The sequence below is a fragment of the Pogona vitticeps genome, chromosome 4 (genome assembly GCF_051106095.1).
Source record: "Pogona vitticeps strain Pit_001003342236 chromosome 4, PviZW2.1, whole genome shotgun sequence".
Classification (NCBI taxonomy): domain Eukaryota; kingdom Metazoa; phylum Chordata; class Lepidosauria; order Squamata; family Agamidae; genus Pogona; species Pogona vitticeps.
Window position 1 is genome coordinate 68214558 of NC_135786.1, and position 26145 is coordinate 68240702.

The 26145-nt window shown below is 39.0% G+C and overlaps 1 protein-coding gene across 2 annotated transcripts in view; it reads left to right on the forward strand.

Annotated features, from left to right (window-relative positions):
- The first annotated feature begins 317 nt into the window (after positions 1 to 317).
- The window catches only part of RNF11 (ring finger protein 11), a 44718-nt gene continuing 18890 nt past the window's right edge, over positions 318 to 26145 (forward strand). The window contains exon 1 of one of the 2 annotated variants that reach the window (XM_020788113.3): positions 318 to 1001. In XM_020788113.3, the coding sequence (XP_020643772.1) occupies positions 879 to 1001 (123 nt within the window). In that variant the 5' untranslated portion in view covers positions 318 to 878. Of the gene's footprint in view, positions 1002 to 1072; positions 3732 to 26145 lie in introns of those variants that run through there. The other variant, XM_020788114.3, reaches the window with a different exon arrangement.

The following is a 26145-nucleotide window of genomic DNA, read 5'->3' on the forward strand; positions in this document are numbered from 1 at the left end:
AGTAACTGTGTATGTCCACTTTATGTGATATTTATACTGTGTATGTCCACTTTATGTGATCTTAACCTGCACGGTTAGGTTCTGTTGCCATTAAGTCTTCTGGTTAAATACATATAGATTTAGAATACATATTAAGACAAATATTGTTCTGAATTAACCCACACATCTTAAAGTCATAAATCAGAAAATTTTAATCTAAAGGCAACCATTTCTGGTTTGCACATATATATATATATCACGAGGAGGTGGACTCCATTAGCCCAGGAAGGAGAAGCAGCTCTCTTTCTTTGGCTCTAACGCGACTCTGGTGCAAAACAAGCGGTGAGAAAAGTCGGGCCTGTTGTTCAGCCTAACGAGCATCAACGTAAAGGGAGGAGACAAAGGAGGAGGAGCTACGCAGCGGCCTGCTTGCGAAAGCTCGATGCGCAGAAGGCTGGTGACCAGGAAGAAGAACAAGCTCTTGAGGCTGAAGGAGGAGGGGGACGGGTCGTGGGTCCGTACCTGGGAGCTACGCCGCCTCCCCCCTTCTCTTTCGTTCCCTGGGCGATTCTGAAGCCTCTGGCGGAGGCCCTGAAGGCGGGCGAAAGGGCGGAAGCCTCTCTCCTTCAGTCTCGCCGCCTTTGTTCCGCCGGAGCTGCTCATGTGGCTGTCTTGGGAGAGACGCGGGGAGGGAGAGCGAGAGGCACAGCGGGTCCTTGGGGCAACGGTGGTAGGGGCTAAGCGGCTTATGCCTGCTCGGAAGCTGGCATGAACTTCCTGCGCCGGGCTCCTGCTGGCGGTGCTGCCCACGAGAGGCCAGAGGGATACAGCCGTTGTCGCCTGGAGCTGCCATTGTGTCTCTGAGAAGGGAGGGACCCCCCCACTTCCCTCTGGGGAAGATGGGGAATTGCCTGAAGTCCCCCACCTCGGATGACATCTCCCTGCTGCACGAGTCCCAGTCGGACAGGGCCAGCTATGGGGATGGGACTGAGCCGGATCAGGAGCCGCCGCCGCCATATCAGGTACTGCTGGAGACCGAAGGAAAACATCGTGTTTGGGGATGGGGCTGGCAAGAGCGGGGGGGGGGGGGAAGAGAGATACACTGGTGGAAAACGGGAGTGGGAGAAGAGAAAGGTGGGGGTCGTGGGAACGGAGTTGGGTGCGCGCCTTGCCAGGTTGATCGACCCGTGGGGGTGGCGAGAATAAGGGGGTGGAAAGGATGAGCGGGAAGAATGCAAGGGAAGGAAAATGGTGGTGGTGAGGGGTTTGCGTCGGTGTTTGTGCAGATGCAGATTCCTGTGTGGATGATTTTGTTTTGTTTTTAAGATAAAAGCAACCTATTATGTGTATTTCGGAAATGCTTGTAATGGGTATTAACCGAAATACTTTTACCTCAGCAGTGAAGTGTCCTAAAGGAAGGGCCTCTCCTTCCTCATAACTCCCCTTCCCCTGCCCCAAGTGCTTATTCCACCACTGGGGTTTGAAATTTGACAACTGGCCAAACCTCTTAGCTGAACCTCTTGCTTCAACCTGAGGGGGGAGACTTTCTTTGTTTCTTTCCGCCTTTTTCTGCTTGGTTTTCAAAGCTGAAAATGCAAGAGAGTTTATGTATTTGTAAATTGCATTTCCTTATTAAAAGGCAAAAGACTAGAAATGCTCATTTTACAAGAATAGTTTAGAAAACCGTATTTCTGTCTACGGTATTAATCTTTTAAAAAATAAATCGCATTCAGATTGAAAAAAATTCATAGAAACCAATTGTTTTTATTCAGAAGGAAGCTTTTAATTTCAACTAAGTTCACTTCCAAGTGACCATGCCTAGCTTTGCACCTAATCAATTACGGAAGCAATTTAATTGTAAGTGTTCTGAGTAGTGGTCTCCAACAGGATCCTTTTCATTCAAGCTGCAGAAAAGGGAGCTCTAGTTTCTCAGTGGGTGGACAGCTTCCTTTGTTTCTGTATGCAGTGACATCACTGTCTGACATTCCTCTTTTCTTATTACCTTGTTAAGCCAGAGATGACCACCCTACGCATACAATATTTTTGCCTCAGCTTATTCTGCTTTTGAAATTTTTAACTCAGTAATAACCAAAAATTAATGCAGAACTTTTTGATGGCAATATACATACTGTATCTTATTTCTTTCCAGTGTTCACAGATACCAGAATGGGAAGTTGGATATTTCTTCTCTTGATCTTTCTGCTATCTCCTTCCCGTGGTTTCTTTTAAAAAGAGCAAATTCACAACTTTTTAAATTTATTAGAGCTATATATTGAACATAGTAGCTTTTGCATGTCTTTTCAGGAGCATTTTGTGCTGATATTAAATTGTGTGAGCAGAACTTAAAAATTAAATGAACAAAACTCAGTCAGTTGGATCCAGGGCAGAATCTCACTTGTCCTGGAGGAAAGAGATGGGATCTTCACTGGTCTCCTTTTTACATATAGTTCCTTGTACTTTGTAAAAAGCTGATTTGGGAACCTAGAGAACCCTTAGAGAAGTGTGCCATAAAGCTTGCTTGAAGATAGGAGAATTGCAAAGATTTTCCTCTACTGGCTTCCTGTGCTGGATCCTTGTACCTTCAATGGAAAGAAGCTACCTTCTGGACCCAAACCTGTGTTCACTTCTTGCTCCTACTCAACATTCCCATTCTGACAAAGACATTGAACTTGCACTTGTTCTAATGTAACATGTCACTAGTGTGCAATCAGGTGGGAATTTTGCCTGTTGTTTGGTCTGCTATTTGGATAGGTTGGTTTGTTCCTTTTTCCAATGATCACATGGCATAATTGTTGGAGCGAACTAGCCCATACCTAGAACTTTCTTATCTGTACCTTTCTGAGCCCCTGTCAAGGGCTCCTCCTTTTTGACGTGGGTAGGATCACTCCATTTTGGTTCATTTCCAAAGTGTATGATCGCTGGAAATGAATCAAAGTGAACCGCTCCTTGGCACATTTGCCATATTGTGAAAAGTTTTAAGAAGAGAGCCATTTCAAGATACTGGCATGTTAAACACTTCCTCTACTCCTACCTGGAAGGAGCTAGTTGGTAATTGATTCAGCTGCTAGTACATTCTTGACCAGACCTTTAGGACAAGCAAGAGAAAAGGGGAAAGGGCCCCTCGTTGCCCCCTCATGTTGCCTTCCACTTTTGAGAGGAAGGTTTCAATATTTTAATATTTTTATAAGCAGTGCAGTGTATCTACGGTGCCCTAATATATATACAAAAATTCTTCTGCTCCTCCATTGAGCTGAGGAAGTGCTTAATTTGCCAATATTCCAAAGTGACTCTCTTCTTAAGTCATTTCACAATATGGCAAATTGGCAGCTGAAGCAGGCAGACCAAATATAGGGTCATGAGGTCTAGTATGTCATTTGGATGCAAGAATCACATCAAATGGCATGCCAAACTTCTACTCAATCCCAAGTGATTCTATTTAGCCCACACCAGCCTGATCCAAAAGAACCCATGTAGCCAAGCCCTTTTATTTGTGTCTTGTTTCCAGAAGAAATATAAACAAAATGAAGTATATTCTGAAAACCTAAGCAATTGTGTGTATATATTTTATTAAGAGTAAATGATTCCTTGCTTTATTGTCAACATTTGCTTATTTTTTCAGGATATGGGTTAGAATGTTTTTCTTGAGAAGCTAGCTATTGATGAGCTCCCACTCTTGAATGGCAGTTTATACTCTCATCCTAAATGTATACCCAGAAGTAAGATCTACTGAGTTTATCAAGATATATCTCCAAGTAAGTGTCTATAGGGTTGCAGCCTGGAATCTTTTAATGTAGTCTGGTAGAGTGTTTCTTTTAAAAATGCTAGTCATAGTCCAGGTAAGTCACTTAGGGATGCAGAAGAGATTGTGCATCTGGTATTTTTCATTTATTTTAACAGCAGCAGCATTTGAATTTACTCTTGAATTTACATGGGAGGGTATTGTTTTGTGTGTGCATAAATCTGAAATGAACTCTTGTCCGAATCTTAGTTAGTACATTGAAAGAATCTATTTCCATCACCAGTATCCTATGTCTAATCCTAACCAAAGTAAACTAATTTACTCAGTGGAATTTGCATCAGTCTTGACTTACTGTTCAACAGTTGATCCACTGTGTCTACTCCTAGGATGATTAGCTGTAGGAGACTGGCTCATGTATTTAGCATCATGGCATGCATGTTATCCAAAAATTTCACATCACTCATACGAGCAAAATTACAGGAAGTATTAACATAAGAGTCATCTACAAGTATTACATTTGCAAATTATATATTATCTTTTTAAAATGAAGAATGGAGGAATTTTGAGCTGTTACATCATGTGTACAAATATCACAAATCCTACAAGGGGGACTTCCTTTGAAGTCAGCAAGTTCAGTATTGTCCTATAAGGTAGTTGCTGTTGTACACATTTATTTAAGAATCAGTCATGCTGGATTCCTTGGGACATCGGAATAAACATATATAGGATAGCTCTGTACAACTTCAGTCATGTGCATATATATCTAGGAGTGAGCTTAATTTAGCTCAGTGAAATGTATTTCCAGTAAATCCTGTTGAATTTAATGGAACTTACAAACAAGCATAGGGATGGTATTAAACGCTGCAGCCTTTACGCGCTCACAAGAGAGTCAGTCTAGTGACCTGTTTCTGAGTAAATATACTCATTTTATATTAGAAATCAAAGGCACTACAAACCTTTGAGTATCATGTTATTCCTTAACATATGCAAGAACCAGTATATAGCCATTAATGGGGAAAATCTGCATATGTGGAATATTGTTAAAGCTCTTTACAGCTGTCTAACTCCAGAAGAGAGAGAAAGGGAGATGATTTCCAAGCTGAAGTTTTGTGTTTCTAGAGCTCATTTAAGTCATACATGTACAACAAAATACACAGATCACTTAGGGAAAAAAGTGTGCCTGGGTCTATGGAAAAAAAGGACCACTAAGATAGGTGGATGGGTGAGGGAGACAAAGACCTTGTGGGTCTGTGAGTGAAATGATGGGGGGGCATCACAGTGGTGGCAGGAAATCCAGGGATTTCTAACCGTTGTGAAATTGGGTGTATCTGCTAGTCAGTAATTGTTCAGGATGGGTTATGTTGGCCATAACGTGCAACTTCCAAGATACCATTTTGTGGGCATTGCAGAAAATATTGGCACCCTAATGCTTTACATGGGATTCACAGTGTGGTGTGGTGGATAGAGTAACGAATTAGGTCTTTGGAGAATAGGGTTCAAATCCCTACATGGCCCTGGAAACTCACTGGAGTAGAACTGGTAAGACAACTCCTTAAATATCTCACTTACCTTGAAAGCCTTATTAGGGTCACCATAAGTCAGTTCTGGCATGAACACACATAGACACAATGCTATACACATCTACTCAGAGGATTTCACTATATTCACTTGGATTTATTTCCTACTAGGAGCAGTCTGGACAGAAATCTAAAGAACTGATAACCTCAGCAATATATGTTTTGTGGATCATATAATATATATTTATACTAGCTTATATAGATGTGCTTTCTTGGAATATGTATAGTCATTGATATTTCATAGGATGGATTATGTATTTCTAGTTTTTGCTTTTAATTTATTTGTTTTATTTCTGTCCCATCTTTCTCCCCAAAAGGACCCAAGGCAGCTCTTCCCCTCTCCTCCTTTTTAAAAATAATAGAGAATTCTGTGGAACATCCAAGATCAATAACATTGAAAATGGGTACCTTTTTTGCTACAGTTGTTTTTTGCAATCTTCTGTACTAGGCTGCTACAAGTCATTACAGTGAATATTTAATACAGAGTTTGCTGTATTAAATCACATTGTTTCCCTCAGTTGTTATGATTGATTATACTGAAGATTTTCTGCCCTTAAACAAATAATAACTAGCATTATGAAAAGAGCACAGGACATCCAAGCTACTTTTGGGTGTGACTTCTACATTAATAGGTTAACCTCTTTGACTCATTAATTGTGGCATGTTTCAGGTCAGTGTAAGAAAATAATAAACAAGTATACATGCATAAGTACTGTATCTTTTGAGGGAATAGAATGAAGAAAAATTCAGATAATGTAATGTTACTAGTATATGCTATATTTAGTTACTGGTAGCAGAAAATTGTACAGGGTCCATTTGATACATACCTCAGCAACATTTCTGTTTGTGTGCTACCATTTTATTTCATCCATGCTTCCCATCACATTTTCTTCCAATCTGTGATAAGCCAAGGTGGATTTGATTTAAATCATGATCTAAATCGCAGTTTAAATTTTAAAAAAACAGATTTTTTGACAATTTAAATTTTAAAATTCAATTTTTAAAATTAGAATTGTCATTTAGATCTCTTTGATTTTTAAAAATCATTGATTTTTATCCACCCTGGTAGTAATCATAGGCAGCCTATATAGCCACAAATGTTACAATGTTTCCTGTCATAGGTACTAAATAATTGTGACATCATATTACCACCATATAAAAGGACTGTACTATGCAGTGCTGGTAAACAAAGAAGTTATTTCATTTGCTACAGGACAACAGTATGCTTGATTTTTACAAGATGCCAAAGATGGAATGCTTCACAAGTGTTAATGCAGATATTCAGAGGAAGTACTGTGACATAAACTAGCCTAAATGAAAGATATCCTGTGACAACACTGTGTAGTAATGTTTTGTCAAGTGAGGTTCATACTGAATGTTCAGGTGTTGCCAAAGACTGAATGAGACACATGTACAGACACAAGAAATAACAAGGTAAATTCATCTGTCGCTTAAATCAAAGAAGCACACCAAGCTTGTTGTTTCATGTAAAGATCAGAAATTGTTGCATGAGCTTCACTGGGGTTCAGGAGAGGGTCTGACACGTTCCTTGGTGCTTCCTCTGTTTTCCAGAAGTCAGGGCTGTATGACATTTTATGAGGAACCTTGAGCCAAGTCTGAGGAAATCTCTCTCTGCCATGGGACACACAGCTTCTTGGCAGGGTGGATTTTATTTAAATCAAATTGATTTAAACTGTGGTCTACATTGTGATTTACATCATGATTTAAACTGCTACTCAGAGAAACTCAGTTTAATAATCTGGTTTTATTTTTAGAAAGTCCACATTACACATTTTGGAAACATTATTTTGAAAGCAACTAAAACAACCCTATATAGTGCATTTTGTTTCTTCAGTAGCAAACACATAATATTTAACCAAAATATTGTTTTTTTAAATTCTGTGAATATTTAAGCATTCCAGGGTTTAAAAAATAATTTAAAATCAAGTTTATTTTTAAGTATATTCTATATAGGTAGCATTGATATTGATCTTTTGGACTTGATTCATCTATTACTTTAAATTAGGTCTCCTAATTAAATAGACAATAATAATCAGAAACCAGAGCTACCTGGTCATATTTTATGATGATGTGGATAGAGTTAAGTATATTTGTTTAGATGCAAGGCTTACTAGGTTCAGTTAAGGTTGCTTCCAAATAAATGAGCATAAGATTGCAGCCTACATTATACAGCTCTGAACCCCTAGAAATGCATTGTATAAATAAAGGGATGCATACTTGTTGAGTTTTTCCAATTTCAAATAAGTAATTGTATTATGTAAATTCTTTGTCCTTAATGTTACAATTCTGTTTTAAATATTATTTTAAATATTTTGAGTGAGCTTGTGGCTTTTATGTTGTTGACTTTTCTTTAAAGTCTTAAGAAGCAGGTTACATTTAAACTAAATCAAATTGGAAAAGTTCACTTTGCCAGGAGCGATCTCCCTTAAAGCAAACCATCTGTCCTTCAGGGAGTTACTCCAGCCCCTACTGAAATTAGAACCCTACCACTAGACCAAAAAGGTCCAGCTTGGGCACAGATCAGGGTCAGCTGGGAGCACCATTCCTCTTACATTGTATGATGACCACAAAGTAACTCATACCAGACCATTCCACATTGTCTTCTATCTCTTCCCCAGATTGCCAGTTAACACTTTATAGATCTATTTCTTAAGTAGTAAAAATTTATTAAATAGCAGAATGCTGTAAAACAAGCTTGGGACAGCTGGGAATGGGCTGGCATTGATTTCAAAGGTTTTTGTGTCAAAATGCTTATGGCATATTGGATTTTTGTGGCTTCTTATCTTAGCTCAAGAATAAGGCAACTGGAAATTTAGAGGGGCTTTTCATTTTTTTAAAAAATTCAGCGCATGGTCCTTATCTCCAGTGAAATATTGGTCCTATATATGTAGAATTAAATACAATCTTATATTAATTTATAATAATAAATATAACATTATAATAATTCCATAATAGTAAAACATTTCATTCTTCAGTTCAGAAACATTTCCATTAGCGTTAAAGCCTTATCTGTTCAGTATGTATGTGTGTGGCTGCAGCACTTTGACAAGGTGCCAGCCCTAAGCCAGGTTGGATATGACTGACATTCCTCATCAGAACTTCACACTAGTTTATGGAATTGTAGCTCCATACTCTTGTAAATATTGAATGGGATACTGGCCTTAACCAGATTTCAGACATGCTTAGGGTACACTGGAGTAAAATGAAGATTATTCATGTTTCTTTTGCATCAGACGTGGGCAGCTGGAAGTTCAGTCATGGCAACTGGACTCCTTTCTTAAGAGGCTGAAACAGTTCACTACTCATCCAAGTACAGTGGTGCCTCGACTAACGAACTTAATCCGTTCAGGAATGATGGTTGTAACTCGAAATGGTTGCAAGTCAAAGCACCATTTCCCATAGGAATGCATTGGAACGCGATTAATCCATTCCAGCCGGAAAAACGAATCACAAAAAAAAGCAAGCCCCATTGGAACACATCAGGGCCAGGGGGGGAAATCACCAACCCCCCCCAAAAACAATGCAAGCTCCATTGGAATGTGTCGAGGCCGAGGGAAAAATTAAAAAAAACAACCAATGCAAGCCCCATTGGAACGCGGCAAGGCTGAAAAAAAAATAGCCAAAAACAGCAACACAGCAAGTCCCATCGGAACGCACTGGGGCCGTAAAAAAAATCGCCAAACAAACACAGCAAGCCCCATTGGAATGCCTGGGGCTGAAAAAAAAAAAACAAAAAAAAACCCAACATGGCAAGCTCCATCGGAACACGCTGGGCTGGAAAAAAACAAACAAAAATAAACCACACAGCACAGAAACATAATCTCCCCCAGCCCAAACGCACCCTGCAAACCCCCGTACTTACTCAGAAGCAGAAAGCAGCACCAGGCAGTCTAAAGCCAGCTCCAACGCACTCTCTCTAACCATTGCGGCGAAAGAGCTACAAAGAAGCACCGACAACAGTTAGTACATTTGAATTTCCCTCCTTTTCCCCCCCACCTTTTTTCCAGTCGTAACTCGAAGCTCCAGCCGCAAGTCAAAGCAAAATTTTGTGGCTGGAGGTGGTCATAACTCGAAATGGTTGTAAATCGGGATGTTTGTAAATCGAGACACCACTGTAACTTCCTCAGTCTGAGGAGAGTTGGTAGGAGACCCCTGATATATCCTCCATGATGGTTTCACTTCCCTCTGGTCTGAATAGGCTCCTTAGATGGACCAAGAATGGGGGGGGGGGTGAATGAAAATCCCACCTCAGCAATCCTTCTCCACCCATTGTCATGGGTTGTTAACAGTCAGTTAACAGTGGACTTTCTGGTGGGTATGATCCTGATCTTTTTGGGGAGGGATGAAAGGGCAGCATGATAAATAGCAGACAGATATCAAAGGCCTCTACCCCTGATTTTCTGTTTGCCTATGTATGGCCTCCCTGACCCCTTTCTTGCAAGTGGGCAGGTGTGGCCCTCCAGATGGTATGGTACTACAGCTCTCATAATGGTACACCATGAATGTTATAAACCCAACAACATCCAAAAGGCCATAATTACCCACCCTTAATTTGCATTTATATCCCAGGTAAGGTTTACTAATTGACTTCTCTTTTCATGTGGACTCTTCAGACTGTCTTGGTCTGCTTAGTTCAGTATCAAAGAACCAGTGGTCTACATCAGTGGTCCCCAACCTTTTTAACTCCATGGACTGATTGGGGAAGGCACCCCCTGCGCTCATGTGCATGTGCGAAGGAGCAGGCGCTCGCTCGCATGGGTGCACTCGTGAAGGAATCAGGAGTGCTCGAGCACTCATGCACATGTGTGAAGGCGGGAGTGTGTGCGGGTGGGTGGAAGGTTTGTCTCCGCAGCCCAGTCTGGCCCAGGCCATGGACCAGCATCAAGGCACGGACCAGGGGTTGGGGACCCCTGGTCTACATAACCCTTTAATCTTATAAAATCTCAATTTGCTTTAATGTGGGGCATTCACATAGGGATAGGAATGTAGAGCTGAAGTGATGCACTGTTGTTTGAGTGAACTTGTAAATTCCCTTATATGTTCCAGTAAGATTTATTGGCTGAATTCCAACTGCAATTTAGTAGTTATAGCCAGCATAACAAGATCCTTGTACAATGGTGCCTCGCTTAACGATGTTAATTGGTTAAAAAAAACATTGCTATGGGAAAACATCGCTAAGCGAAACACGTTTTCCCATATAGATGCATTGAAAACCAGTTAATCCATTCCAATGGGAACGGATTGTCGTGTGTGTCTTAAAAGGTTCAAAAACGGTTTTAAATGCTTGGAATCAGTGCACCTTCTAAAACGTGTGCAAACCTAATTTGGCTTTGTTCTGACTCTTCGTTAATTTTTGGTGAATTTACCCCCCCCCCATTGAAATGCATTTAACCCGATTTTGACAGCTGTCAAAATCGGGTTCAATGCATTTCAATGGGGGAAAAAATTCACCAAAAATTAAGGACGAGTCAGAACAAAGCCAAATTAAGTTTGCAAACGATTTAGAAGGTGCTCTAACGAATCCAAGCATTTAAAACAGTTTTTGAACCTTTTAAGGCACTTTAAAAATAGCAAAAATGGAACATCGCTAAGCGAAACAGGGGACCTAAAACTGTCATCGCTAAGCGAGGCAAGGTCCCAAACATCGCTATGCAAAATTTCCCCATAGGGAACATCATTAAACGGAGCGCAAAATCGCTCCAGAAACCTCATTGCTAAGCGAATACATCGTTAAACGAGGCAATCGCTAAGTGAGGCACCACTGTAGTTGAATATAAAACAGCTATTTTAAATTACTGTCTGATTAAGATAAAATATCTTACATGATAGCTACTTGATTACAGACTTCCACTGTGCCAAAATGCCTCAATAGGATGGTTAAATCTAGCAACAATTTATATATGTTGAACTGGTTCCTGGTTTGTGAGATAATGGTTCCACTACATTCATTCATACTGTAGTAGCACCTGTAATACATAGTGCTGTATAAAAAATAAATTGTACTGTTCTGTTGAACAGAAGGTATAGCTTTTTCTCTACACATTTAATTGCGGCACTCTACTGGTTAGCTTCAGTGAATATTCTCAAGCCAACAGTTCTCTTTGTGAGTAAATATATGATGGACTTTAAAGATCACCATGTACAGTTTGGGATAAAATTCTTCTGCTTTCACACACACAAATGAATAAAGTTGATGCAAAGGTAGAGCAAATCAAGGGAGGTTAGGAAGGCCAGGAATTCACACTTGGATGAAAGAGGTTATGAATGGTGCTAGGGAATAACATTACAGTGGTGCCCCGCATAGCGACGTTAATCCGTTCCGGATTAATCGTCGCTATGCAGAAACATTGCTAAACAGAATGGAAAAAGCCATAGGAACGCATTAAACTTTGTTTAATGCGTTCCTATGGCTCCCAAACTCACCGTTGAGTGAAGTTCCTCCATAGCGTCGCCATTTTCACACCCTCGGTAAGTGAGGGCAGGACGCGAAAACACTTGCGGCAACCATTTTAGGCACCCAGTGGCCATTTTGGAACCGCCGATCAGCTGTTTAAAAAAACATCGCAATGCGAAGATTGGTAAGTGAAATGCTTACCGATCATCGCAATGCGATGTTTTACCGATTAAAACATCGCAATGCGATTGCATTAGCGATCTAAAAAATTAGATCGCTATGCGGATTTGTCGTTAGACGGTGCACGCGTTATGCAAGGCACCACTGTATTGTTTTCAATGCAATTTCATATTTCACAGACATAGCTTATCTAGAATCTGTCCAACATCACTACTAGAGCTGTTCTCACATTGCAGCTTTTTGCCTCCAGTCTGGTGGCACATAAAGTGGCATCTGCAACTCAGCACTTTCTCTCTTGCTACTTATTTCAGGCATGAGGTTCTCTCCAATATCTTTGATATTTCCATACACATCCTGTACTTTGTTTTAATTAGTACATAATACAGATTGATGATCTTAATAACTCCATGCTTCTTGAGTGACTCTTGAATACCAGCATACAGACTGCACATATGGAAGAATCACTGAACATATGGACAGTTCTGCAGTTCTGTGAAGATTGATTTTAACAATGTTCTGAATCTCATCTGTCCTCATGTTTTCAAATGAAATGACAGATTGTTCTGGATGCCTGCACTGGTAGTTGGTTCTGAGTTGCTTGGTTTTTTCTTCTGACCTATAGGAAATGTTGCATAATACCCTGAAGAGCATATAGCATTAGGTACGTGCTGAACCAGTGTACACAATCAGCATCTTCAGTTATTTTAAGAGTGCAGTTAATACTTTGCCGGTGATGTTTTCATAGTGCAGCATTGACGCATGAGGCTGTGGAGCAATGTGTTTCTTGCTGGAAGTCAGGCAAAGAGGGTTGTGATATTTAGGGCTACAATTATGTGTGTCTTGCCCTATGGAATGGAGTTTTCAGAGTGTGATGGTCTAAGAAGGCAATCTACTTCAACATTGCTTTTGCTAGTATACTGTCGTGTCATGTATGGAGATTCAGATCAGAAGGTCAAGCCAATTGACTTGGGATTTTGCCAACTACAGCTGCAACTAATCATTTATTGTATTTTATAATGTTTATATACTACTTGCCTCCTGTGAGCTCAAGGCAGCACAAGTGATTTATCTCTTGCTCCTACCCTTATTTTCACATTATATGTTAGGGTCATATCAGGGACAGTAACTGGCTACCTGACAAAATTCATAGATTTTTTTGGACTAGAACCCATATCTAACTTCTGTCCAACATTCTGATCACATTTCAGGATGTTAATGACAGTTTAAGCGTGGCTTTTTTTTTTGTCAGATTGCCCAGCTACAGAAAGATGTTATTTAGAGTTAAATTGTTCCCATGGCTTTTCTAGTTACTTGTTAAGAAACAGCAGTAGGAATTATAATTTGATCTAATATCTGAGAGAGACGGTTCTTGTTTGAACTGAGAATTGTACAGCTCTTGTTCTTAGTTAATACGGCCAGTCAAATCTGCTAACAGAGGAAAGCTCTCAGAGGATTCAAGTGGAGCCCCTGCTTGCCTTCAGTATCTGCTTCCAGAGCCGTTTCAGGTGGCACTGAGAGCTAGTGGAGGGAGAGAAGGAGGATGTGCTGTAGACAAGTAGGGACTGTACACCGGCAAGGATGTACACATTTGTATTCTGGCCGGTGCTGTCTTCATTTCCTGGCAGCATGTAAAAAGCTAACAAACGTTTCCTTGAACCTGGGCAGTCTGTAGAGTTTCAGTGATAAATAGCAATGAATAATTTCTTGAAGTTTTGTGTTTACTGTATTATTGATCCTCAGGGAGTATACTTGTATTTCTTTTACATACTCTTAGTGCAGACTTCCCCTGTATCTGAAGCAGCTGAGCTGTGAATGAAATCACTCCTGGATTTGTGCCCTAGAAACTGAAAATGCACAGTCACTGCTTGCAGACACAAGCTTTGAGTTATCACCATCAGAGATACAACATACCTCTTTTGTTATGTTAATATAAACATATTTTATCTAACATAGAAGGAATAAGTACCCCAGCTGTTGTTGTTGTTGTTGTTGTTGTTGTTGTTGTTGTTGTTGTTGTTGTTGTTGTTGTTGTTGTTATCAGGCTGTTTTCTGCATACAGTAAAAACAACCTATGCTCTGTTCTGTGTACTGTATTGGGAATATTATGGCACGGTGAGAGGAAGCATATACCTGTATATATATGCATTTGGACCCTCCATATTTGGAGTTTTAGAATAGGTAGCCATGTTAGTCTGTGCTAGCATATCAGGCCAAAACAAAAAATTAAAGATGACAAAAACATTGGACCCTCATTAACTAACTTCTTTTAATCAAGATCACTCAATAATAGTCACAGTCAAAGCACCCTCTCTTCTGTTAGAATCAGTGACCAAATAAAATAAATGGATAAAGTTATATACTTCTAATTGCATCCTGGATCCTCATGTACAGATCCCATTTGCCTTCTGAACCAAGAGCTCATTCTGCTGTGTAAAAACATAAGCCAGGTGACGAATGCAAAAGAAAATCAAGACCAAGTAACTTGTAATGTTAATGGAATCTTTGCATGCTAAGTACTCAAATAGAAATGTCTGCTTCAACACAAATACTACTTTCAGAAGGAGTGGTGTGTATATGTTCAGGATGACAACAAGGAAACACTTTAAAAACACCATGTCTCCTCTGACCTCATTAGCACATCAGCCCCCTTCTCTAGTAGAAGTAAATTGTATTTTAAAAAATCCTGTGTGTTTCAAATTACCAGGATATTTTTCATGTAGTGCCTCTACATATTCTAGTCATTTTGGTTTGGGGAGGACTTTGATTGTATTTTTTTGGCTTTATTTACTTGTGTGTTCTTCTTGGGTTTTGGTGTTCTCTCTCTTTGTGTGTGTGTTTTGTTTTGCTAAAATCGCTATTTGGTTAATTCATGGTGCATTTACTTTTTCAGAGATGTTTGGTTTGGAAGTGTTTTTGGGACTGTTTTGTTTGGTGCTGGTTGTTGTCCATTGTACTGTTACTTGCTTTTGGACTAGATCAGCAGTTCCCAACCTTGGGTCCCCAGATGTTCTTGGACTACAACTACCTGAAGTCCTGGCCAGCACAGCTAGCAGTGAAGGCTTCTTGGGATTTTAGTTCAAGAGCATCTGGGGACCCAAGGTTGGGAACTGCCAGACTAGACTGTTTCTCTGTTGCCTTGTTTCTGCTGTGGGGGAGACAGTTTTTATGGGCTCTATAGGGGTTTTATGGACTAATGCCAGAAAACAATTGGGGAAAACCAAAATGGCCCAAATCATTTCCCAGTTTGTATAAAACTCAGAAGAGAAACAAACAATAGTGACATTGCTTGGGAGCAGGTAAGATGATGCCATCTTAGATCAGATTATCAGTTTGTTCACGGAGAAGATATACAGTAGGACCCCTGTATCTGCAGGGGATTGGTTCCACAATCTATTGTGGATGCCTGAAACTGCAGATACAAAGAAACCCTGTAAACAATTTACAAGGGGTGGGACAGAAGGCACAATGGGACAGCTTTGTGTGTTGTATGCAGGGCTGCAGCAAATCGCAAATAAACTGCAGACATCAATCCTGCAAATACGGGAGTTCTACTGTATTGCAGTAATGGGAGATTTCAGCCATCCTGATATTTACCAGAAATCCACCTCTGCCAAGAATGTAAGGTCCAACAGATTCCTTCCTTGTCTTGCTGACAATTTCATATTCTATAGGGCTGAAGAAGAAACAAGAGGATTAGCAGTCCTGCATCTGTTCCTTGCTAAGAGGGAAGAACTGGTCAACAACGTTAAAAAAGTGGGAGCTTTTAGGCAGAAATGCCCACACCCTCTTTGGATTTGTTATACACTCTCTCTCTCCTCTCTCTCTCTCTCTCTCTCTCTCTCTCTCTCTCTCTCTGTGTGTGTGTGTGTGTGTGTGTGAGAGAGAGAGAGAGAGAGAGATGCTGTCTTTCTCCACATAAGGCTCACAAAAATTAAAACTACAAAAATCAGCAGCTTTAAACAAGTTTAAAACAATTAATCATATGTCAATATTAAAATCAATTTTTAAAACATGTTTAAAACATTTAAAAGATACACTCTATTTTAAAAAAGCTTATTTCACTACATTTAAGGAACAATTGGATGGAATTTCATTACCATAATATTCCAGAGATGGCAGTTCAATAGATGGGAGTTTCTTCTAAGATCAGTTACTGAAGACATAATCATAAACAGTTCTTATCCAGGAGGACGAAAACTAGGAAACAGCTAAAGAAAGTAGGGTGGCTGATAAAGAGTTTTCAGATGAGCTAAGATCTAAAATTAAAATGAGTAACTAATAGAAGAGGAATTAAAATGAGGCAGACAGGCTTTCAGGCAGCATAAGCAAACACATTCAAGGCAAGAAGTATTCCCCTCCCCCAAGATGTCCCTGTTATCTGATGGTCATTTAGCCCTATGCTTATCTCATTTGCTACTCTATCCCATTTGGTATACCTTTTGCTTCTATTCCTTTACATGCTGTTTTATATAGCCTTTGGAATACAGTATTGTGATAACAAGAATAATTTTTTCATCCAAAGTGGTAACTGTATAAATCTGTTACTATTAATAACAGTTAATAATAAAGTTATGAATTCTATATTTGCAAGTTTTCTTTGTTCACTGGTGTCAGGTACCTTCAGTTTGCTAATTATTGATTAATGCTTACATATAAGGCCCTAAATGTTTTAGGACCCTGATACTTGGCGGAACGCCTGCTCCCACATAGATCTACTCGGATCACCCGCACGAGCCAGGAGGTGAGGCTGAAGAGCCTAACACCAAGGGAGGCCCGGAAGGAAAGGACATGAAACCGGGCCTTCTCGGCGGTGGCTCCTCGCCTCTGGAATAACCTTCCTCTGGTTATTCGTGCGGCCCCTACGCGGGGCACTTTTAAGAGTCAAATAAAAACATGGTTGTATGTTCAGGCCTTCCCTCCTGTCAATATTTAATTCTTTATTTTTTCTTTCATTTATTATTTGTTTTATTATTGTATATGTTATGGACCTTTTGTAAAATTCTTATGTTTTCGTATACACCTTATTGGAAGCTGCCCAGAGTGGTCGACCAGACCAGATGGGCGGGATATAAATCAAATAAATAAATAAATAAATAAATTGACAAACTGTTACTCTCATCATGTTCAGCAACACCTGGGGCTCCACTCCATTTCCTGCCTTTTTAAATTCTTTTTTTCCTCACAAAAGCCTTGATCTCATTAAATAGGTACAAGCTGAGACTGCCCATGCAGTGCATCTCAAGAGTAGAGATCTTAACTATCCCACAGAATGTACTTTTCCAATGAGGCATGACATGGATCTTTTGCCAAATAAAACGAAACCTATCACACCTGGTAGGGACAGGAACCAAGTGAAGAGCAGCACTGATGAACAGCTGAGAGTGAAAACTCATCTGGCTCAAATGCACCCTATGACATTATCTTGGAATAAGGGGACATGCTGTGCAGTAATTGAAGTGCAAAAATCAGTTGCTTGTAACAAGAAGCTTATGGTTCATTAAAATTATTTTTCTTCTCATCAGTCCCCCTTTTTTATTTTTTATTTTTTGCTAATTTCCACTAGCTTCTGTTGATTTGCTACAAAGGGGTAATTTATATTGAAGTGCGGGAGTGGAATGGCATTTGTTTAGGAATATTCTACGAGCAGCGATGCACACAACATAGACTTATTATTTTCAAGAAACTGAAACTTGCTCAGGGAAAATCCAAGACATCGCTGAGCTGCAGAAAGAATTATAACCCTATTTTGCCCTTGTACACAAACAATACATTATGCAGGAGTCCATTGCACGTTTTCTCAGATGTTAATTCCATGGGTCAGTATCCAGTTCTATGTATGTATGTACTGTATGTGCAGCTCCCAATGCAGAAGCTGCTGCAGCCATCTGACAAAGTGGCAATCTCACATGACTAAGCACATGATCTGTAGCTCATCAAATTGCCATGACAGCTTTCACAGTTGCAGGTCCATGCACGTAAATATTGAACAGGTCACTGGTCACTGCATTTAGTGGGTCTTGCTTCCTTTTAGGATTCTAGCCCAGATGAATTGTTCATTCTGCTGCCCGTTTAGGGAAATAGAAATGGAAGTCTTGGACATCAGTTTTTAATTTTGATCTAACTTCTTCTGTAATAATAAATCTTCTAAACACTTTGGACAACTGTGGGCTAAAGAATCATAACTAATTTAAGTAACGAGATGGTGAATAAGCATTGAACTTACAGATTATGGTATTTTTTTCTCCAGTTGATTCTGTAATGCCATTATATGATATTTGTATACAGTTGTTCACTTTTACTGCTCTGCCAGGACCATAAAGGTTTCTAACGACAGTACAAGGATAGGTGGCTTTCAATGTAGTATTCTGAAACTGTGGTTTTAATTATTTAGCCACCGCAGCCAAAGCATTTGAATTGCCATTTGAAACTCAAATGCATAAAAAAAGACCTAGGAAGATAAATTCTGGTCCCTGAAGTTCCCTCCATTGCTGGTTAAAATTATGAAATTGCTATGGGAGTTCATGGACCAGAATGTGTCTTCCTAGGTTTCTGTCCACTCCAACAAAAATGCCTAGTAGCAATGTGTAGCATGATGAAATTGTAAACTGCCCAGAGAGTGCTATGGGAGAGTATTTAAGCAACATATTTTTTGTGTAATAGTTAGTGGCAGTTAGGCGTAATGGTTGAATATAATATGTTTCTGAAGACCTTTTGCTGGGGAGTAAAATTGGAAAAGCATATTGCACTCAGTGGCTGGAATCTTGTTGGTGAAGCTGTGTGATTATAAGGCTAATGATATAATCAGCCACAAACATTAATTCTTAATTTAAAGCTTTCTATCTGTTGTCCCTGACAGGCCCCAGTGGCTGGCAACTCTGTCAGTAGAAGCTGAACTACACACACCTTTGGATTGATCCATAAGGGCTCTTCTTATTCTCTTCTCCTTGCTTGAAAATAAACAACAGATCCAAATAATATATTAGAAGCTGCTTTTGAAATTGTCAGAATTAAAAAAAAATCTTTTTGTATGAAGAGAATACTATTGTTTATGGATTTTATATTCCCCTCTTAATACAAGTGGTGCCTCGCTTAACAATGTTAATTGGTTCCAAAAAAATATCGCTATGGGAAAACAGTTTTTGAACCTTTTAAGGCACTTTAAAAATAGCAAAAATGGAACATCGCTAAGCGAAACAGGGGACCTAAAACTGTCATCGCTAAGCGAGGCAAGGTCCCAAACATCGCTATGCAAAATTTCCCCATAGGAAACATCGTTAAACGGAGCACAAAATCGCTCCAAAAACCTCATCACTAAGCGAATACATCATTAAACGAGGCAGTCGCTAAGCGAGGCGCCACTGTATATACAAAATTATGCAATCTGCAGATGAGATACATAGCCACCCACATGTCTATACTGAGATAGGCTGGAAAAGTACCGTTGCAAATTTTTTTACCTCGTGGAAAGTAGTGATCTACACTCAAGACTTTCTGAGAGTGACACTGAAAAGAGTCAATATTAGTAGCTGTTCTCTGTGCACTTGACTGGGCCTTTCAAGATTTGCTATGAAGGTGGAATCAGAGAGGACCCCTTAAAGTATTGTCTCTAGACAGATTTATCTGGTGCTATCATTGTTATTCTAAATGACAGGCAACATCTGTCTTGTCCTCTGTTTTTGTTTTGTTTTATCTGTTTATGATTATGGTTTACCATTTTTGCAAGTATATTTTGTTTTCTTGTTGCAGCAAAAAATGCAGAGTGCAGCTTACTACCTTATTATTTGTATGAGGCAAGTTTAGACTGTTAACTGTACAAAATATACATTCCATAAACAAACAAAAGCAATGTTTAAGCAGTTTCTTGCCACCTGATTCACAGTAATTGAGAACAATAGGATCACCTTAGTGTTCCACATATGTTAGAATAGCTTGTAAGAATTGGTTTCAATGCATTTAAGTTGTGCTAAATTTTAGTGGTCTACTAGTTAATTTTTCACAGGGGATTTTTTTGACCTTGGTTGGTGCATCTGTATCTGATCTATTTTATTTTTCTAATTCATCTGTTGCTAAGCATCAAAAAATAAAAACAAATTCATTTTGCTTTCACTGTGCAAATTATGAGAATATTAGAAGGAAGATTGATTGTGCAATCTTCCTATACTTGTCCATTTAGAATTTGGCCAGGTAGAGGTCTATTCCCGGGAAAGAGGTATAGGATTGCATCCTAAATTATATAGGCTTTTGCTTATTGTAGAAAATCGCCAACTTAATGGAACATGTTTGGATAAATAAACAAAGACAAGAGACATTTTTATTAAAAACAGGGGATTCTTTTGATTTTTATATAAAACTATTATGTTTCACTATGACCAGGATAATGCTTTTCCATATTAAATTGATTCTGATGGCTGTGTAATTGCTTTTGATGTTATTAAAAACAAAAGGACAGGAGTGGGGCAGAGAAAATAATCACCCTTAAGTATTTTTTATGAAGTTCAAATCCTGTCTTCTGATGTGTTCCCATGCTGCCTTCATACTGGCCTCTATTAGCAGACCCCAAGATTGATGAGCTGCCAGGCAAATGTCTTTCTCTTGTTTGTAGATTTTAATATAAATTCTTGCCTTGTCTGTCTCCCTTCGCCATTTGTATCAACCATTTTGTGCTTTGGCTTGGTTTTGATATGTAGAAGAATCATACTGTATAGCTAAGTGCTATAGGCCAATAAAGTGTCTGTCACTCAGCTTCTAAATATCTGTAACAACACAAAATAAGCATTGGCTACCATTGAGCATAGAGTGGTGCCCATAAGCTCATTGATTTATAAATGTATATTGGACTGTGACTGTGATTTGTAATAGTCTGGCAATCCATATGTTTCACTTTAGTCCGTTATTTGTGGTAAAAAAAGGTGTTAGAATCCATTTATAAGAAAAATAATAGCAGTATATTTGAATCTGAAGTCTCAATGTGCCCTATTAGAAATACATTTCATGCATTTCAAAGGACCCTATGTCTAAATGACTATATTATCAAACCCATAAATTCAGTGGTAAATATTAAACAAGTGCTGTTCTTTAAAAGAGGTTTGTTTGGGGTTTTTTTAAGACATGGAAATAAGCAATCTGTTTATTTAGGGTGTTTTTTTAATTATTACCAAGAGCTCTTTGAACAGTGAATTGAACACTTTTGTGGGGGGAAAATCTAAACATTATATCAATTTATTATATTAAGCAAAGTAATCTTCAGATAATCTTTATCCAGGGATTACGAGATCCCAAGCTGCCATTGACCTGTTTCCAGAGTATTATAGAATCATCATTGATGTGGAACATGAGTGAAAATAGTTGGCAACCAAAGGCTAAGGGAAAGTCAGGTTTGTTAGGATTTTTTTCACTCTGAAAGACTATCAATCCATCTACTTCAGCACTGTATTCACTACACAATGACTGATTGCTGTTATTTATGTTTTGAGATGGGAGTTTTTCCCATTCTTACTTGGCAAGACTGAGACTATACCTGTGACCCTTTGCATCTGTTTTACTGTTGAGGTTCTCAATTGTGCAGCTAAACTGAGGGTGGGGAATTTCTGGCCCTCCAGATGTTATTGTACTGCAACTCCACAAGCACTAGTTGGCATATTCAGTGGTGAGAGATATTTAAAACTGTGGTTCAGTAATATGCTACCCCTGTGTTGAACTTTAAAAATGCAGCATTTGTTCCTCTTTCTGTTGGGAGATAAATGGCAGCCATAGATAACTTCTGTCTTGGTAGGTATAACTAGCAATACTTATCTATTGCCATTTTATGGTTGAAAGGAGAATTAAGTATAGTCTATAATGGCAAGCATTGTGTTCTTCATAAAAATATTGGGTTTAAGGACATAGTCTGACTGTGGTTTCAAAGTACAAAGATCATTTCAGCTTTGCAGGAAGGGTTCATGTTAGCCTCTTAATGCGCTTCATCATCAGTTGCACTTTCAATCATTTTTGTCTTAACACCAATTCTGGGAAATTTTAAATCTACATTTTAAGAAAAACTAGCATTAAAACATTTTTTGTAAAGCTGTCAGTTTTATGAAAGATCTTCCAGGCAAGAACTGATGGTAGTGTGAGTGGTTAAACATGGACTTGCCACCCCTCAAATGTAGCAGAGGTGGGATCAGTCAGCAAAAGGGATACAGTGAAGGGAGCTGAGGCCATCTTTGACATATCACATTGGGGGATGGGGAAGAAACCTCCACGAATAAGGGAGTTCAGTCATGCCCATGCACGTGTTTTACTCCCAAGAGAATCTCACATTTTCTGTGATTACAACACATTTGGGTTTAAAGTAAATGTACTGTACTATGCACTAGTTTTCCAAATTCAGCTCCCTAATGTGCATGGTAGACAAATCAGAAAGGCTAATTTTCCTAGTTTGCAAATTTATTTATTTATTTAAAATGTTTTATCCTGCCTTTCTCTCCATGAAAAGGACCCAAGGCATATTGCAACATTAATAGACAATATTTATAGCTAAAAAACAATGAGCATACAAAGTTGGCCTACATCACTAAAAGACAATAATTAAAGCTAAAATCAGTGATTTAGCAAATTCTTAAAAGGATCAAACAAATACGACTCTGAGAACTGGTAAACAAAACCAATATTAAAATGTTTGCTTTTTATACTATGCAAATTAAGTATGTTGATTGTTGCATTTTTCCCAGATACTAGCATGTATTAGACTTGGCTTCATGTATAACTACCAGTGACTTGAGAGAACTAGTATAGTCCAGCAGTTAGACATTTGGATTTGGAAAAATGAGATCCACATTCAAAGCTTTGCTTAATCACAAAAGTTACTCTTTGTCCTTGAGTCAATCAGTACTCAGTCAGATCCACCATACAGGTGAATTAAAGAGTATTAAAAGAATAAGATGGGAAAAGGAAAACCATATAAAGGACCCAGGTACATTTTTGGTGAACATAAATAATGATATTTTACCATGCACATGGAGTGGGTCTTTCTTTCTTTCTTTCTTTCTTTCTTTCTTTCTTTCTTTCTTTCTTTCTTTCTTTCTTTCTTTCTTTCTTTCTTTCTTTCTTTCTTTCTTTCTTTCTTTCTTTCTTTCTTTCTTTCTTTCTTTCTTTTAACCATCAGTTTTTCTTTAATGGCAACTCCTTCCTCCACAAATCTATGGGATGACCACAGAAATCTTCCAGGAGTGACACTGCCATATGATTTGCAAAGAAAAGTGCAAGAGGGAGGGCAACTGCTGAAATCAAAGTGTTATTTCCTTCAGAAATACCAAATGGGCATTAGTAATTATTCATTTCACTGCTGTGGCCCATATTGTAGTAGAAAATGAGAGTTGTAGCTGAGCTTGAAACTGTACTTCTTTGATCCAGATTCCCTCAGCCAGAATAATTACTGGCCATGTTGGCTGGAGAATTGTAGTCCAAGAGAGTAACTTTAGCAGTCTCTGCTTTCTAATATCAATCTCCTATACATATTTACTGAGGGGTAAGACCCATTCAACTGTAACCATAAGAACAAAAAAGAAAAAACAATAGCAACTAGAAGCTTCTAGTAATATATACTTCGTTTCTATGGCAAACTTCCCCTTGCTAGCCATGCTTCCTGACGTCCATGGATAATAAAATGGGGTCTGATGTTTCCAAAAGGCCATAAAATATTGGATTTCTAGAACTGGGAGAGACCCCCAAGAGCCACTGAATCCAACCCTTACTAAAGCAGGAAATGCATAGAAATGCATAATATCAGAGCTTGAAAAAGCTCCTTTTTTTGGTCTACAGCTGCCATAATCCTCCAGCCAGCAATGGTATGGTCTCATTGCTTTCTATGCACAATTTGAAGGGAGTTTTGTACAGTGATTTCAGCCATTGCAAACCAGCTATGGCTTCTACATTGCAACATTTATCTGAACTTTGTACAATCTCTCTGAAGTCCTGTGACTGTGGATGGCCATTCACAGGCTATCTTTTTGATACAGGATTGAGGACTGTTTTTTTTAATTAAAATTTCAACTGTTGGGCTAAATGTGCACCAGGTAGCATGTCTAAAATCTAGATAAAACCCAGCCACCAGGATAATGTGGCAGCTCTGATTTAAACACACTTATCAAATACCTTCACATGTAGCTTGATTCTTATTAGTGAATATCCTTGAACTTTAAACCTGGCTTCCAAACTTCAAATGAGACAAATGCCAGACAGCGATAACGTGTCAGCTATCCTACAACTGGGCCCTGCTGAATCACATCCATGAAACGTGCAACAATAAACAATAATTTCTGGATGAGAATTGAACAAAGACAAGAGCAAAATGAGGAATTTCCTCATTTTCACTGTGTGTAAGCACATTCCACTATAGAGTAATTGATTTCCATTTGGCATCTCTCATGTCTCCATCTGTTCCTGGTTGGGGGTAAAAATATTGTTACTTAGATGAAACTGGGATGCCAGCCCACTTTATATTTGTTCTTTTAAAAACACAATAATAGTTAATGTACAACAGTGTGAAAGGCTGTGGAAATTTTTGTGTTTTACATGGAAGAACACATGCCCCTGAATACAAATCCATCTGACAACTTGATGAGGATATTTTAGTTGACTTTCTTAAATAGATCTTGGCTACATGATCCACTTGTATGCAGATATAAAGAGTTCTTAGAAGTATAGCTTTCAGGTGAGGTTTCATGGAGAAAATTATCCAAAGGATGGTGTGGGGAGAGGTACATTGACTTTCCAAGTTTTTGAAAATGGATTACAGTTGTGATTATAATCACACATGTTAAAGAATAAAAGCCAGTGAACTTATGTACGAGTAAACATGGTTAAGGTTGTAACACAGAAATGGTTGGCATTAAGACTACAAAACTAAAGAGAGTGAGCCCACTGAAATTAGCAGGACTTCATTCTGAAGAAACATAAAGAGTTGTACTGTACTATAAATCTGAATTGAAAGAGCTTTCAATGATAATTCAAGTTCAGAATGGAATGGGAAAAGCCATGTATTTAAATTAATTCTGTCATACATGCAAATTACTTTTAACAAACAAATTAAAAGTTCAGGCTTAGTGGCAGATTCTTATTTTGCTTGACAGAATATGTACACCACCTCATACTGTACTGACATCATTAAAAGGAAATTTGCCCTCCATAAGTTTACTGCATGGTCTGACAAAGGTTTGATAATCGGTTGATTAGCAACCTCACAGACCAAAACAGTGTATCTGCCTCAAGGGATTTAGATCTGAAATTTACAAATCCATGTGGTGATATATCCTGCGGAGATCTTAAAGTTAAAATGGACTTTTAAGACTTGTAATTTACCCTGCTGCACCTGAAGCATTCCAAAAGGGAGGTTGTGTTCTTGTCCCGGCTCTGGCCACAGAGCCAGGGATTGGAAGTTAAATTTCCCATTCCGCTTTGTGCCTGCTGGGAGTAGACTCAGTCTTTATGGCCTTGGGCAAGCTTCCCAATCTCTGGGTGCTCCCAGAAAAGGGGAATAGTAAACCACCTCTGAGTACTGTCTTCCTAGAAAACTCTGCAAAGGGTTGTCATAAGTCAGAATTGACAGCACACAGTTTTTTAAAATTATTATTATTATTATTATTATTAGTAGTAGTAGTAGTAGTCGTCGTCGTCGTCGTCGTCGTCGTCGTCGTCGTCGTCGTAGCAGCAGCAGCAGCAGCAGCAGTATTATTAACAACAACAGCTTAATATGTTGTGACACCCAACTCTATCTCTCCTCTCCATCTAAATCCGAGGAATCTGTTTAGTCTCTATATCAGTATTTGGTGTTCATGATGGACTAGATAAGGGTGAATAAACTTAAACTTATCCCAGACAAGACAGAGGTGTTCCTGGTGAGTCGAAAGGCAGACCATGGAATAGGGATGCAGCTTGTGCTGAAAGGGTTACACTCCCTCTGAAAACATGTCAGCAGCTTGAGGATGCTCCTGGATTCGTTTCTGAACCTGGATGCCCAGGTTTTGGTGGTGGCCTGGAAAGGTCTGCCTAGATGGGGCCGCCTTTGAAAAGTGTTTGGAAACTTCAGATATGGTTCCAGTAACAATTCTAAGTACTGTTTTTAACCTATGAAGCCCTAAATGGATTTGGTCCAAGCTATCTCAAGGATTGCACTTATGAACCTTGCTTGGGTGTTAAGATACTCAGGGAAGGCCTTTTTCTCAGTCCCATCACCTTCACGGGTGCTTTTGGTGGGGACATGAGAAAAGGGCCTTCTC